At 38.8% G+C, this 16,571-nt stretch overlaps 2 protein-coding genes across 4 annotated transcripts in view; one reads left to right on the top strand and one right to left on the bottom strand.

Moving 5' to 3' along the window:
* Positions 1 to 1,311: 1,311 nt before the first annotated feature.
* Positions 1,312 to 14,498, top strand: LOC118412131. Of its 3 annotated transcripts, none has more exons than XM_035814779.1 (8): positions 1,312 to 1,420; positions 5,436 to 5,514; positions 8,440 to 8,667; positions 9,255 to 9,284; positions 10,820 to 11,056; positions 11,654 to 11,686; positions 12,004 to 12,240; positions 13,300 to 14,498. In XM_035814779.1, exons 1-8 carry the CDS (start codon positions 1,358 to 1,360, stop codon positions 13,389 to 13,391), a joined length of 999 nt encoding a protein of 332 aa, XP_035670672.1. In that variant the 5' UTR covers positions 1,312 to 1,357; the 3' UTR covers positions 13,392 to 14,498. The 3 variants fall into 3 exon arrangements, with proteins under 3 accessions (XP_035670672.1, XP_035670673.1, XP_035670671.1); XM_035814780.1 differs by having other exon boundaries at positions 10,817 to 11,056; positions 11,654 to 11,678; positions 12,002 to 12,240; XM_035814778.1 differs by having other exon boundaries at positions 10,817 to 11,056.
* Positions 14,499 to 15,268: 770 nt separating this feature from the next.
* The window catches only part of LOC118411656 (tetratricopeptide repeat protein 38-like), a 2,815-nt gene continuing 1,512 nt past the window's right edge, over positions 15,269 to 16,571 (bottom strand). Inside the window, exon 2 of the mRNA XM_035814133.1 lies at positions 15,269 to 16,498. Coding sequence (XP_035670026.1) covers positions 16,378 to 16,498 — 121 coding nt within the window. The 3' untranslated portion in view covers positions 15,269 to 16,377. The remainder of the gene's footprint in view (positions 16,499 to 16,571) is intronic.

Genomic DNA, 16,571 nt, shown 5'->3' with positions numbered 1-16,571 from the left:
CATCAGAGCTCGCCGAATTTCAACATCGCCAGAGCATAGGCTGTATTTTTCGCTAAAATCTGCCCCTTCACAATTGGACGGGGCTCGGGTGACGTCTATCAGACACTAATGATTAAACACAACGCTAATTCACCTTTATCCACGGGGTAACCTTTATCCGTTATTTTTTTTTACGGGATATTTTTGTAATTGTGACATCAAGTCGACGAAGAATGGTTTCAAAGTCAGCAATATTTTCAGAACATTGCAGTTTGAAACCTCCATCCGACAACTTGATACCTTGTTTTTGAAGGCAACGGACATAGGTAACCCTGCGTGTAAAGTTGAACTAGCTTTATATTCCCCCATGAGATGGTAGCATCTCTTGAACATGGACGGAGAATCGACTAACCCGGACAAAAAGCTAATATTTGGATCAACTTTGAATTCTGAGTTTTTGGGAAATATGTCTGAATGACAACCAAAATTTGCATTTCACAGACATCACGACAAAAATACACCGAACTGATAGCCAGAACTTCTAGTTGCTAATTGATGAATTAATTGGCTTAATTACTGGCCTAATTGCTGGTCAATTATAGCTAATGGTTAGTAATTAAACCAAATATTTAACGAAATGCTTGTATGATTCTTGTAAGACGTTCGCAAATGCACATAATGGATACATTCTATCATACTTTTTAGACCGTCAAAACTTCCTTTGCATACACAATCATTTGAATGAAGTCGGGCGGTTTGGATAATATCTATATCAGCTATGCTGGAGACTATACCGCCAGAAACGCTTCTATGTAGTAAATAGAAGACAAGGACTTTCTTCAACTTATCGCCAAATTAATACCTGTGCAATCCCTATAAAGAAAGCAGGGCAGAAGCTTTAGCCAAATGTATATCTATGATTTGCAAACATTAATGCGGAGCAAGAATTTTCGGATTACAGACTACTACAAGACTAGTATTGTACTGACCGTTACCCCATGGCTTACATGTATGGTTAACAAAGACTTGACGAGTAAGGAAGACGTTTGACAATTTTCAGGAATTGTACATTATGGGAGCGTCATGAGGCAAGTTAAAAGAAAATTTTGCGACTTCTGGCAAAAGAATATCAACTGTCCTCAGAGAGGCGGGTGCAGCCTTTATTTTCAATTATTTAGTCATTCATTTATTCATCATGTAAATGAAAAGAAAATTGTAGACGAAAAACAACTGGCATCAGAGAAGTAGATAAAGTTGGATGTCATTACTGGGTGTAGTTTGGCACGCCCACTACACAGAGACTAAAGAAAATAAGCCAATTACTAGACAACTCTGGGTACGAAATAAATTCCGTTCCGCAGACAAACCTGGTCAGTTGATGTTTTCGATCTCTTCAACAAGGCCGCGTTTTCTACCCTCTTCTTGGTTCTCCTTGTATTTGGTAAGTAAGCCCCCTTTGCAAAGTATTTCCTTAAAAGATGAAGACATTTTATTGTACGCTTCTGCTTGAACAAGCTAAATATGTACAGACCAATCCGATAAAGCTCTAAGTACTTCTAGATAAGCTAAGTACAAGTACGTTCGCTGTATGAACGTGTTATCTTACTACATGCGTCTACGTCTACAAAGTTTCATGTATGCTAGCATGTACAGGTTCAACTTCTTCTCGCTTCTTAAAACAGCTGTAAATGGAAAGGCAGATTAAGCTTAAGACATATGGTCGATCTAATTAGCTAATTAGAAAGACGTACAAGCTACAAAGTATTCTAGATACAACCAAAGCACTACAGAGAAAGGAGACGCTATCTATAGTTACTTTCCGAATCAACTGTTTAACTGTAATTTCCAACACCAAAGACTGAAAATTAGCCGAAATTTCTACTGCCCATTTCTGTAAGTAATATGTAAGATCTCTTAATCACCTACGAGCAATGCTTAACAAAATTGCAGGACAAAGACTTGCATTTCTACAATTTCCAAGTAATATTGAGACGTTTTACACTACGAGCGATCAATTCCACGGCTGTGGACATGATTTGGGGTTTGTGGTCTTTGTTGTCTGCTGTCCATAAATATATATATATATATATATGAACACCCTATCGAACGTTTTCGCGTCACAGGTATGACATAATGTCACTTACACGCTATACAATATCAAGCTCTGTACAATACAGTTTGTTTCGTGGCATTTTTGTTTCGTAGGGCCGGTACAAGCCCCCGGTATATATTCCTCTCCCGGCATTTTTCCTTTCCCGGCATATTTTCCTTTCCCGTCGTATTCCCGGATAAAAATCGCGAATCGAAAAAAAACAATCTTTCACCACAAGGCCCTAGAGGCGCCGGTGAAGGAGGCTAATGCGATCGTAGAAAAAAAACAACAACAAAGAAACCGCGCGTACCGTTGAAATCCAAATGATAATGCCCCCTTTCCACTAGGACGGCGCTCTTGCCGCGCTGTCTCTGCGACCTAGAATTTGACAGATCGTTCAAGGAACTCTATAGAAAAGAAATGAACCTTTTTTTGTTTGCATTTTGTGTATTCTATTGTCTTCTCAGTCACAGTTTAAAGTTTTGTATGATATACCCAGTGTGAAAGCGAAGGTTACACATATCCTATTTAGGTCGCAGTGAGAGCGCAGCGCGATCGCCATCCAGTGGAAAGAGGGCCCAAGAAAGATTGCACAAATGCCTAAAAGCATTGTTAAGAGAACCGGTAAAATAGCCATTAAAACATGCATTTCTGTCGCCAGATATGTCGTTGACAGACAAGACTAATATAATTATACTGACCAGCACTTATGGCTCACCTGCAAACATGTAGTTAACAAAGACTGGAGGTGTAAGGAATGTATTATATAGGCATGTTCCTTAGTCTATTATATAGTAAGCTTTTCACGAATATGGCAAGTTATAAAAAAAACTTTATTGACTTCTGGCAAAAAAAATAAACTGGCCTCGATCAGAGAGGTGGGTGTGGCCTTTTATCAATTATTTAGCCATTCAGTTATTCATCATGTAAATGGAAAGAAAATTGTGGAAAAAAACCACTGGCCTCGGGGAAGGAGATAAAATCGGATGTCATTACATGGGTGTGGCTTGGCACGCTCACTACACAGAGACTACAGAAAATAAGCCAATTACGAGTCAACTCCGGGTACGAAATAAATTCCGTTCCACAGACAAACCTGGTCAGTTGATGTTTTCGATCTCTTCGACAAGGCCGCGTTTTCTACTCTCCTCTCTTCTTCATGCTCTTGGTAAGTAAGTCCCCTTTGCAAAGTATTTTGTTATAACAAAATGAAGACCTTTATTGTACGTGTCTGTTCGTACTACTACCAAGTACAGACTAAGTACCGGCTAACACCGCTGAGGTTTTCCATGCCATGCAGGAGGCCTGCCCAGCCTAGCCGGGGCCTCAATTCACCCTACCTTGCCCCAGATGTGGTTATCTGGGTAGGAGTAACACTAGTATATAGATGTAGATGTGGCCATGAGTTTTGTTAGTGCTAATAGTAGCTACGTATTATGGTCGGGAAGAATCGAGAAAAAGTTTTGACCTCCGATGACTTTTATTACACTGTGATTGGAGGGTAACCTCCGTCGACAGAGTATTGTAGTCGGTCTATGTCTTGAGTGTTCGCACCTATATTTCTATGTTCCGTTTGCCGCATTCGTATGTGGTTTGGCATGTCGTCTGTACTTAGTTGCGCGATGATGCACGTTCTTTTATTTCGCGGTAGCTGTTGTTATATGTATGTTCAAAGTTTCTTTCACAACATCTGTAGACGAAGGAAAACTTAGATTTTACAAAAACTTAAAAACAACATACGACATGGAAAACTGCTTGTACCATAGCAACTTTGAACTGCGCTCAGCAATATGTAAGTAAAAAAAACACAAAAGACACACTTTCTGCTAAGATCACTGAATCAATGTATTATAGAAAATGTGGGACATTTAATTTTCAACTGTTTTCAAAGAAGAAGTCAAACCCCGCAATAGTAATGTAGGTTTAGAATCGTATTCTATATTTTGTATGTACATACAATCAGCTAATCTTCATATGTTAGAATTTAGATTATTTACCTGTTCTCAATCACTTCATGTATTTGATTTTGTTCACCTGCAATTAGCCCCAAGGGCATGAATTTGCAATAAACTTTCTGTTTACTGTTATAATTAATGTAATTATTTCAGAAATCATCCTTATATCTTCGGTATTGTAGAACAAGCAATGTGGTTTCGGCGTTTGGTAATTAGCTTATCTCCAAGCAGTTATGTGTTGTCTAATGCAAGAACTGCTGTCGCGGTAGAGGAATCCCTAAACAGGTGTTTGATTCTGGCTTGCTAGCGCATTGCATTGGCCAGCGCCAGTGTTATAATAAACAAGTACAGTACATACTTTGTCCTGGTATAAGTGTCAGGCGTTGCGGTAATTGGATATTGCCAAGCAGATGTTGCGTGATTCCTCTGCTGCTTTCAGCATGCGTGTTGTCTATGGTTATCGTCGGCGTAGTATATATAGTTGTACCTGATGCGGCGAAAGTTACAGATGTAATTAAACAGACATGTTCGTCGTATTATGTGTAATGTAATACTCCTGTCACATTTGGCGAAAATCGTTCGGACGACGATTCTGCGGCAATCGCCCAAGCCGCTTACAATAATTACAACAATTGAACAAGATACAAAGCATGAATTATATGTAACATGGACGGTTTTCAGGTAAAAAATATTTGCAAAAATATTGTCGATCTTAAATGTTTCCGATCTTACATCGATACGCCGGCAAATCGTGGATAATGGGACAGGGTTTTAAAGCCCCCTTTACAAATCAAGAATTTAGCTCGGCCGGGTTGTCAGCGAGCTCTAAATCACGATGAGGTATAACCCTGATGCCGACGAATAAACTCTGCCATTTGTTCTTAGGCATCAGGGTCATGCCTCCTCGTAATTTAGAGCTCGCTGACATGTCGGCCGAGCTAAATTCTTGATTTGTAAAGGGGGCTTAACGACTACAGCTGACGTGGTGGACCAACTGTTTGGGATATCCCTGACAATTTTCAATATTTTTCATTTGGTGTCGTTCTTTTGAGACGCTGATGTTACTGTTGATGCGTTTTACATTTGACAGTAATAGGTAGGCTAGCTTTTCAGTAAGTTTTTGGCATAAGTCGATGTGATGTGTTCTGTATGCGATATAAACACAATGTCACACACCAAAGAAGACAACACCACTGACATAGAAACCATGATTACGCCACAGAGTATGTTATCTGCGGTCACTTGTTGCTTTCTTGGTGTGGTTGTTTACTTATGGAGCTTTATTATCACTTTCATGAAGAAGTACACAGATGTTATTTGATACCCTTCATCACGTGTTCTTCTTTCTTTCTTTGTTTTACTGGAAATTTCCGTGAGAAAATTCAAGATTTTTCCGCTTTGTTTTGCAGCAGGTGGACAGAATGGATCACCGTTTGGTGTGTTTGACCCTTTTCCTGGTGTTACTGGCGGACACGGCGAGAGGCCAAGGTAAGGACACGTTATCAGTGCATATATAAACTAGAAAGACCGGTATTTGCTTATGAGCAAATTCAGCAATTTTCACTCCGCCCTTCTCTTTATACAAAACGGAGAAAAAATTGAATTTGAAAAAAAATCACCCAATGCGAAGATGGACACTTCATAATGTACATTTAAGGTATTGACGCGAAACTACGGTTTGTTTGTTGTTGTTGTTATATTTATTTATTCATGAAAAGCTAAATTCGGCCTGCAGGACGATTTTCTGGCGCACGGTACGTTTATACTAGTACTAAGTTTATACTTAGTACTGCACTGTAATCGCACTTTTATTTCTTGATTTGGCCATATTGATTTGATTATATGGATGGATTACATCCTCTGGGAATCCAAAAAGTGATGCGAGCGTGCGAATAAAACAAATGATATAAAAAGTTGCCTTCTCTATAAAATCAAAGTCAGTGGTAAAGAAGCTTAAGGTTTAACAAATGACTGATCATACAGAATATAGTATATCAAACAATAGATTCTTTATCTTTGTTCTTCTACATCCTCTTTGACCATGTAATGTAGTTATATATAGTATATATTTGCTTATTTTTACGATTTAGAGTATAGTTGAAAACGTTTTTTAATTATTTTGGAAACGGCCGAAAAGTGATGCACACGGGGATGTCATCCATATAATCAAATCAAGTGGCCTTACAACACGCACACAACATGCTAGTGATTCACACATTCAAGGTAGCAGAACAGTATTCATGCGCGACCCCCGGGTCTATGACGCAGACACATAAAGTAGTGCGGACAAACTTGTTGAAGAAGAGGTAAAAAGCCTTATTTGAGAGACAGCCAGCTGCAGATATAATATAATAAGATGTCGACCCTGAGACTCGTTAAAAAACAGGTAGGGAATTTTAAGGGGTAACAAGCTAGTTATTCTTGATATGGTCATGGAGTGCGCCATCTTGGATTTTGGACAATTACATCATCAAATTAGCATAATTTATTCATGTTTAAATATGAAAGATATTCTAGATAACATAAGATTATGTTTATGCAAGAATGTAGCAGTAATATAGCAAATAAACATGAACAATACATTGTTAGAACTAAAATAAGCAATTTTTGTCAAAAATGGCTATTAAGAAATGGTTGCCATGGCGACCAAAAAATGGAAATTGTCCAGTTTTCTTGAAATTGTTGCCAACTAAATTTTAGAAAAATGCAAATTGGTGGCTCTAGCGTATACCGTTCTGACGTCGTTCAAAATAAAAGTCGGTACGGGCCTCGGCCCCCCCCCCGTGTAGACTATTTGACATTCAGTAGTTTCTAGCGAGGACCAATCAAATAGCTGCTGGCAGGTCACTGACATTGGGCGATAACTGCGAGCTTTTCGCACCCTTGCTTATCATGCAAATGCCGTGAACTCAAATCAAGCAGGCATTATTGTTCGTCATTTTGCACCGTGCGGGAGCTTTACTTGCTCACAAACAACTCTATATATCAGTTTAAAAAGTTTACTTTGGTGATCAAAAGGTGACGGGACTGTAGCGAGTTTTCGTGCCATTAAACTTTTTGAAATGACGGCCCTACAGTTTATTTCCGTCTCTTTTATTACGCGCTTTGTCACTTTAGTTCTATTTTTTCGTGAACTTGAACCACAAGGCTTCGTGGCGGCTTCGTGGCGTAGTTGACTAGTGATTGGATTTGTAACTTTTGGACCAGAGTTCGAACCTGACGTGGTGCAATTTTTTAAACTTTTTAAAAAAGTTTTCTTTGTTGTATATTTTACTTTTTATCACTATACGGTCGTACTTTTGTAACTGAAATGTTTCGCTTCTTGTCATTCCCCAAAAATGTTGTCACCCCCAAAAGTTGTGACTTTTAGTACGTGTCACCCTATGTTTCAGTGCTATTTCCTTGCATTCACAAAAATAAAAACAGTACGTAGTTCTACAACTTACAACTTGTACCTTGTAACAAGGTAAAGAGACGTCTCTGATGACCCGGTGTACAACGGCTGTAGTAAGTTGTCAAATATATGCGTTATGCACTCAAGTCGTGTTGTTTGCTGATTATTCAGTCCGTCCTTCTATTCTATATAACCAGCATTCAAAGGGACCAGCTCATAAAAATACATGCTGCAAACTAAAGGAAGCCCCACAAAGATGTCCTTTGTAATGTATTGACGGTATTTACGGTCTGGCGTTAATTGGTTACTCTGCATTTGAAAGAACCGGCTTCATGGGCGTTGAGCTCGCTAGAAATCTACTTCATAACATTTAGAGCTAGCCCCCCCTGCCTGAAAGGGGTTTAAGAACCCACATCAGGGCCCGTAATTCATTTTTCTGCACCTAGCTTAAGAAATTGGGTGCACCAAAAATGTTTGCGTGCACCACTTAAATTGAAGTTAGAATCTAGTAATAAAACTTAGTTACAAGCTATCAAATTCTTAAACAAGTACCATGATAGAGATTTTTATTATCTTTCTAACACTTAGATGTCAAAAATATGATGTATTCTAGTATACTTTGACATCTTTACATACACATACACAAACATAAGAAAATATTTGGGTGCACCCTGTGCACTCACGGAAAAAGAGTGGGTGCACATCTCCAATTTTGGGTGCACCTGCACCCAGGATTTCGAGCCCTGCCACATGCATGCATGTGAGTGGATCTAACCGCCTGCCCTGCATGTACAGAACTGGTTCACAAAGTAAAGTGAATTACTTGCAATTGTGACAAACCTGCTCTTCATTTTTTTTACATTCCAATATTGTAGGGCTAATTTCTTATGATATGTTCTATATATGTAGTATGAAATATTTGAAGGAAATACTATTATCTACCGAATCCACTGTGACCCATGATGACATCCTGATGTCCACCCTTAAGGTTCAAGGTCTACTATTGTCTATTCCCCAAGGTTGTGGACTATCAGCGTTTCAACACGTCCCCCAGACTCATTGTCGGGGAGATATAAGCACAACTAGTGATCGTTCTGTCGAGGCCTGTGCTCAAGCGTGCTGTGACAACCCTGACTGCAAGTCATTCCAGTTCAGCACACTGCGCAACTGCTATCTGATAAACAAGATCTGTACTGCTGAGGAGAAATTCCGTACACCCGCTGGCAACATGTACGATCGGATTCAAGGTTGGAGCATTTATAGCAAGTTTATCCGCGGGGTAATATCAGTTGTATTTATAAACGGGGTATTGCGGGATATCAAGTTAACGACAGTTATTAAAACTACTATTTATCTAAAATATTGCAGTTTGAAACCACTCTCAGAATTGATATCATTTATAAGTAACCTGCTTTTAAATGCAACGGATGTAGATACCCCTTTTTTCTGTAACACAAGCTTATATACGTTTATTCAAGGTACCTTTCAACAATGTCATTTAACATGTTGACACTGGCATGATGATGTGACCCCTTATCCTTTATATATCAATACTAATATTACGGTTACTACCTGCATTTTACATCTATTATGCTTTTAAAAAAAGCTTGGATATGCTAACTAATCTTAAGTCATATAGAGCATATACAGTGTATCATATTTAATATTTCCGTTTTTTCATATAATTAGATATTTCTTTTAAAATTGCATAACAAACCAAAATTGTAGAAAACTGGAGCTTTTTGTCTTTCTGCGCATAATAAAAGTCAAATCAACCCGTCTTTGCATGGTCTACAACACTATGATTAAAAAAAAAACTTTTTGTGTTTCACAGGAGAATCGAAGGCACCACCAGCACCAGCAGGTATTGCCTTTTTTTAATTCTTCGTACATTTCTTTTCTTATCTATCTTGTATACATTCCACAACTACGTGATGTTTCAATATGGTAAATTGGTAAACAATATCGTGATTTTTGGTTGTTGTCGATAATAAATGAGATTTCTGAGTATTTTTGCATATTCTTTACAAAGGCTATAACTAACCGCCCACCTTGTACAAAACTGGTTAAAAACAGCCCTAAAGTTTACATCCCATGTCGCATCTACTTTTCGGCGGCTCCAGGAATCGTCCAAAAACCTTACGAAAACTAGATATCCAGGATTCGTACTTCCGGTGCCGTCAATCATGGTGATTGACAGTACAGAAAACATTATTATGCACGCCCATGTTTCCATATATGGGTCGACCTCGTGAGACCTCGACAGACTCAAGTTGCGAGAGATTAAAACCCGGAAGTGACCGCTGCCCTCCCCATGATAGGACGTCATCTGAATGCTACTAACACGTAAATAGAATGTGACGCTACACGAAAAACAACTTCAAACACACAACACATAATATAGTCGTACGACTGTTATTGTCTATCGTTGTGGACAACGGTTGTCTTTAGACATGCGTTCAGAGTATTACGGGGCACCCGCGGTGCAGGATACCATTGCGGTGCGTGCGTGACCCACAGTGACCGCTTGCTCGCAAATCAAAGATGGCGGGAGAATTCCTTATTTTCGTCAGGCGTTCAGGCCGTTTTCTGGATATCCAGGATTCGTCCTCCTGTTCAGGCCGTTTTCTGGATATCCAGGATTCGTCCTGAGTCTGTTCAAGCCGTTTTCTGGATATCCAGGAAGCGTCCTCCTGTTCAGGACGTTTTCTGGATATCCAGGATTCGTCCTGAGTCTGTTCAAGCCGTTTTCTGGATATCCAGGAAGCGTCCTCCTGTTCAAGCCGTTTCCTGGATATCCAGGATGTGGACCAGGCCTTGTGTGACAAAGGGACGCCATCTGGATGCTATTAACACGTTAGTGTGAATGTGTCGCTATACGGAAAACAACAGCTTTATCCCATCTTGACTGCCATTTGTTAATTCATTACGCAAAAAGCATTTTGGGCCTGATACGTAAGTAACATGTAAACATCAAAGTATCATTATCAACATTCGTTTAAGTTCTGTAACACCAGGATCAACAGAATAAACTACACGATCTTCTTGCGGGGAGATACAAAGATGGCGGCTTTCTGACGAAAACAACATGCCCCCGCCCTCCGCATAGTCTCCTCCCTCGAAAACAGGAAGCTCCACCCCCACGTACACGTTCTGGATAAACACCGTCGTCAATCCAGGAAACGTCCTGTATGCGACGATTTCTGGATATCCAGGAATCGTCCTTCTGCTCAGGACGATTCCTGGATATCCAGGATTCGGCATATTACGAAAGTTAGACACTGACGAAAGTTGGATACAACATCCCAATTGATTGAAGGGATTACTTCTTATGACATATTCTAATCCCTGTATAAAGTATGAATTGTTTGGAATTAATGCTATTGTCCATTCCCCAAGGTTGTGGACTATCAGCGTTTCAACACGTCCCCCAAACTCATTGTCCGGGAGGTGAAAATCTCCTAAGCAGAACTAGTGATCGTTCTGTCGAGGATTGTGCTCAAGCGTGCTGTGACAACCCTGCCTGCAAGTCATTCCAGTTCAGCACATACGGCGACTGCTATCTGATAAGCAAGATCTGTACTGCTGGAGAGAAAATGTCTACACCCGCTGGCAACATGTACGATCGGATTCAAGGTTGGAGCAGTTATAGCAAGTTTACCTTACCTATCCGCGGGGTAACCTATATCAGTTGTATTTATAAACGGGGTATTGCGGGATATCAAGTTAACGACTGTTATTAAAACTACTATTGATCTAAAATATTGCAGTTTGAAACCACTCTCAGAATTTATATCATTTAAAAGTAACCTGCTTTTAAATGCAACGGATGTAGATACTCCTTAAGCTTTTTTTTCTGTATCGCAAGCTTATATACGTTTATTCAAGGTACCTTTCAGCAATGTAATTTAACATGTTGACACTGGCATGATGCTGTGACCCCTTATCCTTTATATTTCAATACTAATATTACGGTTACTACCTGCATTTTACATCTATTATGCTTTTAAAAACAGCTTGGATATGCTAACTAATCTTAAGTCATATAGAGCATATACAGTGCATCATATGTAGTATTTCCGTTTTTTTTCATATAATTAAATATTTCTTTTAAAATTGCATAACAAACCAAAATTGTAGAAAAATGGAGCTTTTTGTCTTTCTGTGCCCAACCCAACCTGTCTTTGCATGGACTACAACACTATGGCTAAAAAAATTTCTTGTGTTTCACAGGAGAATCGAAGGCACCAGCACCAGCACCAGCAGGTATTGCCATTTTTTAATTCTTCGTACATTTCTTTTCATATCCATCTTGTATACATTCCACAACGTGTTGTTTCAATATGGTAAATTGGTAAATAATATCGTGATTTTGGTTGTTGTCGATAATAAATGAGATTTCTGAGTATTTTTGCATATTCTTTACACAGGCTATAACTAACCGCCCACCTTGCACAAAACTGGTTCAAAACAGCTCAAAAGTTTACATCCCAATTGATAAAAGGATTACTTCTTGTGACATATTCTAACCCCTGTATAAAGTATGAAGTGTTTGGAATTAATGCTTTTGTCTATTCCCCTAGGTTGTGGACTATCAGCGTTTCAACACGTCCCCGGAACTCATTGTCTGGCATATGGAAATGTCCTAAGCAAAACTAAACGTGGTTCTGCCGAGGCCTGTGCTCAAGCGTGCTGTGACAACCCTGCCTGCAAGTCATTCCAGTTCAGCACAGAGCAGAACTGCTATCTGATAAGCAAGATCTGTACTGCTGGAGAGAAAATACGTACACCCACTGGCAACATGTACGATCGGATTCAAGGTTGGAGCAATTATAGCAAGTTTACCTTTATCCGCGGGGTAACCTATATCAGTTGTATTAAAACAGGGTATTGGAAATTTCAAGTCCACGGCATTTGTTTAAACTGCGAGATATCTAAAAAAAATGCAGTTTGAAACAAATTGTTTTGCGATAAATAGCCTGCTTTTGAATGCAACTGATATAGGTTATCCCTTTATTGTCAGTATTGTAAATCTGTTTACGTTTATTCAAGGTACAAAAACCCAATTTGGCATGTCGACACTGCAATGATTACCTTTGCCAGAATGGCAAGGTTATATGCTTTAGGCTTGTACGTCTGTCTGTGTGTGAACAGCATAACTCGAGAATCCTGGAATGGATCCTGATGATATTTGATAGGTTAGCAGGGGTCGGAAAAACGAAAGTCAAGTTCAATAATGGGCACCCTAGCGGCTTGCTAAGGTACTGCAGCTGAAATTTTATTTTTGGTGCCTCGTGTTCTAGACCTGCTGTGGTCGTGATTTTTGTGTGATGGATAGCCCTTGGGGCAAAGAGTAAATGCTATGAGTTTGAAACCCCTAGCTGCTTTTTTTGGAACTGCAGAAACCCGTTTCTTTTCAAACTTTCGACGAGAATAACTCGGAAACGTGTTGACGGATCGTCATGGTTTTTGGTATGTAGATGGCCCAAGTTAAGACTTACATGATGAAATACTTATTTTGCATAATTAATGAGGAAAGTTTATAAATCCACTGCATTCCATGATAGGACTTTCAATCTTCTCACATGTGTAACTGAGAAAGAGAGAATATTGATATTGATCATGCAAATGAAGACCTCATTTGCATAGTTAATGGGAAAATATGAATGTGTTGACGGATATGCATGATTTATGGAATGTAGAAAGCCTAAGTGAAGATTGACATAATGAAGTACTGATTATGCAAATAATTTTCATCATTAATTAGAGTATTCCATCACTGGCAGTTTCAATGTATCTCTTGTCCCTGACATAATATGGTGTTGACATAAGTTATGTACACGAAATTTTGCGATTTCAAAAGAATGATATTTTCGCAGCTTCCAAGCGTATGGTTGAGGCGAAGGAGACCCTGCAAGACTTACGCGACGTCTTGCTGGATTTGGAGGAGGCAGCCGAGATCGACCAGTAGACCAGGGACCTAAAAGACATGGAAGAAGCCGGCTTGGATGAAGACGCCGAAAAGAAGAAGGGGAGCTGAAAAAAATAGAAGAAAAAGCCGGCAAGGCTGAAGATGATGAGTGAAAGTAATCCAAACGATCCTTAACTCTCAAGCGACTATCCTATAACTAGCAATGCTTATCAGAAGTTCTCATTTATGACTCCACACAACTTCTTGTTATCTACTTGGAAAATAGATACATATCATTCAAGAACAAGTCGATAGTAATTCAATGTGTAAAACATAAACTTTAAGACAGATGTCTGGATCGCTTGAGGGATATTTAAGGTGCCATTTTGGATTTGCGAATGAAGCACAGAAGTCGAGACAAAAAAGAATTACATGTTTCTAACCTAATAAGATTTAGTTATGGGGTCCAAGTAGCAAAGTTTTGAGAGAAGTTTGATTTACATGTTTCTAACAGAATGAGGTTTAGTTATGGGGTAGCAAAGTTTTGAGAGAAGTTTGAGTTACATGTTTCTAACCTAATGGGATTTAGTTATGGGGTCCAAGTAGCAAAGTTTTGAGAGAAGTTTGATTTACATGTTTCTAACCTAAAAAGATTTAGTTATGGGGTTCAAGTAGCAGAGTTTTGAGAGAAGTTTGATTTACATGTTTCTAACACAATGAGATTTAGTTATGGGGTAGCAAAGTTTTGAGAGAAGTTTTAAGTACAAGATTCTTACTAGAGGAATTAAGTTATGGGGTTCGAGTAGCAGAGTTTTGAAAAATGTTTGAATGAAAGGTTTCTAACCTAATTGATTTAATTAACCGGTTCGACTAACAAATCTTTTTAGGGAATTAGGTGTTACAGGTACGCACGCATGCACACACACACGAGCACTCTTACAACATGCACATTTATATGATTTTACACCTATTACAAAAAATCAACTGAACGCCAATGATCTCAAAGTCACAGAACACCTCTTATTCATCGATTTGTAACGAAGTTTTATGATCTCAGCTCATGTTCCACGATGCAACCTTCCAACCAACTTTCTTACAGCTTATGGAATCATTTTGATGAAAATTTTAAATTTGTGGAATTATAATAAAGTTGGTGTTTGGTTTAAATACATGGCTTAATGTACCTTATTTTGGAACTTGTGTCAGTTAAAGATAAGTCAAGTCAAAGTTGAAAGTTCTTTCCCGTGCCTTATGGCACATAGGGTGGCGCCCATCTCCTTTTCAGTAGCCCTGGGCCACACAACTTTGTGCAATCACTACAGCTGGGGGCTAGTCTACTGGTAGTGGCATGTGTTCAACTTCCCCGAATGCTGAGTGCTAAGCAGAGAAAGTAGCATGTACCATTTTTAAAGTCTTTGGTATGACTCGGCCGGGGATCGAACTCACGACCTACCGAATGCAAGGCGAACACTCTACCCACTCGACCATTGCACCGGTTGCTTTTTATTTTGGCAATTTGCGGCAAATATTTTGACGCTGCTTTGTACTACATAGTCAAAAAAGCGTTTTATTTTTAAAATGCCAAAACTTAACGGTTGCGTAGATGCCGTCCATACAATCAAATCTACATTGACCAAAAGAAACTTGATGGAGGGTCAGTTAATATGATGTACTTGTTGCAATATTGCATTCAGCTGTTAGGCGTCTCTTTTAAAATGTATCTTAACAATCTCATTTATACATTTACTCAAATCTGGCACATGGTCAATACTACAGAAATTGAATTTCTTGATTAACAACGTTCAAGCCTTTTTCTAATGAAAGATTCTGATTTGTATTTTTGTACCGCTTTGATGAAGATACGGTTTTAGCGAACATAAATAATTATAAATGTTACCGGGAGGGCAACAATTACCAATTAAGACACACTCTAGATATCAAGTCAGACTCTTTATTCTTTTGTGGTAGTCAAATTCCTTTAAGAAGTTGTCACATGATTGTCTTTCCAAGGATTGTCTTAAAAGTTAGAACCTTAGGCACATAAGTCTTTTCTTGTATATAATACCTTAAGGCCACACCATAACATATCTCTAAAATATGATAATATGTCTTATAAAAGATGCCATAGATTATAGAAAATGGTGGGGTATAATCAGGGCTGTCTACAACTTTAAATTTTTATATTGTTTTGTTTTTATTATCTTTTTAAGTTAGTTAACAAACATACATTTTCATCGAGTTGATGTCATTAAGCTTACATTTTTAAATTTTTGTCCATCCCGTTAAGCAAATTTCCATCCCGGGAAGAAAAGGAAGGGTCCTGGAGACAGCCCATATGATCTTGCTTCTATAATTGTTTGTTAATTTTATCTATCCAGGGATACATGTTGCCTGGCCGGCATTTTTCAAAGATCCCTGAGGGAAACCCATAACAATAATCGATAATATGAAATCAAATAAAATCAAATTCCCATGATAACAATATAAAATCGAATTGCCATGGCTTAAAATGCTGTCTGCCTTGTTGGTGTCTACTTAAGTTTCAGTAATGCCTAATTGAAATAGATAGAATATACACAAATCCAGCATTTTCCAGGCAAATGTTTAACTTAAGTTAGCGTATCTAATTGTGATTAGAATGGAAAATTTGGATGATTCCACTTTTTGTGGATAATTCCACTTTTTGCTGAATGAGATAATCTTATCAAATGCTCTAATACTGTAAATGCAGAAACTTTTGCGGTGGCTAAATGTTCGCAGTTTTCGTGGTGGCTGCTTCACCACAAATTTAAAACCACCGCGAACATTTTTCCATGGCAGTAAGAGACACCCTGTAAGCTGATTGGCCAGTAGAACAAAGAACTACACTCGGATTGGCCAAACATAACCAGTGGAAAACAATATCCTGTAAGCTGATTAGCTGATGGTAACTAGAGTAGAGGCTATAAAAGCAAGTGTGTTACTACTCCCTTGTCATTCTGATGAAGACTTTTGAATAAAAGGTTAAAACCGGTAAATCGTTGTGATAATGATAATGTGCCTAGCCCTAGTCCCCGTGCATGGCCATGGCCTTAGCAATGAGCCTGTCTGTCATTGGTGCGCTGTCCTTAAGGGCTTTCCTCTCCAGCAACAGGGTTCTGGACAAACAACAGTTTTTGTTAGCACAATTTCATTTTGTACACTGTATAATACTACTTACAGTTAATAGCCTGTCACAATTAGTACGTGGTCTGCCAGCTT

The sequence above is a fragment of the Branchiostoma floridae genome, chromosome 3 (assembly GCF_000003815.2).
Source record: "Branchiostoma floridae strain S238N-H82 chromosome 3, Bfl_VNyyK, whole genome shotgun sequence".
NCBI classification, from domain to species: Eukaryota; Metazoa; Chordata; class Leptocardii; order Amphioxiformes; family Branchiostomatidae; genus Branchiostoma; species Branchiostoma floridae.
This window is presented reverse-complemented; position numbering and strand designations above follow the sequence as displayed.

What these genes read in the sequence shown, in the direction of transcription:
- LOC118412131 (XM_035814778.1), top strand. Translation starts at nt 1,358, where the DNA reads ATGTTTTCGATCTCTTCAACAAGGCCGCGTTTTCTACCCTCTTCTTGG. An exon ending in CATGTACGATCGGATTCAAG is followed by an intron (nt 8,668 to 9,254) that starts GTTGGAGCATTT and finishes TGTGTTTCACAG; the next exon opens with GAGAATCGAAGGCACCACCA. An exon ending in GGCACCACCAGCACCAGCAG is followed by an intron (nt 9,285 to 10,816) that starts GTATTGCCTTTT and finishes TGTCCATTCCCC; the next exon opens with AAGGTTGTGGACTATCAGCG.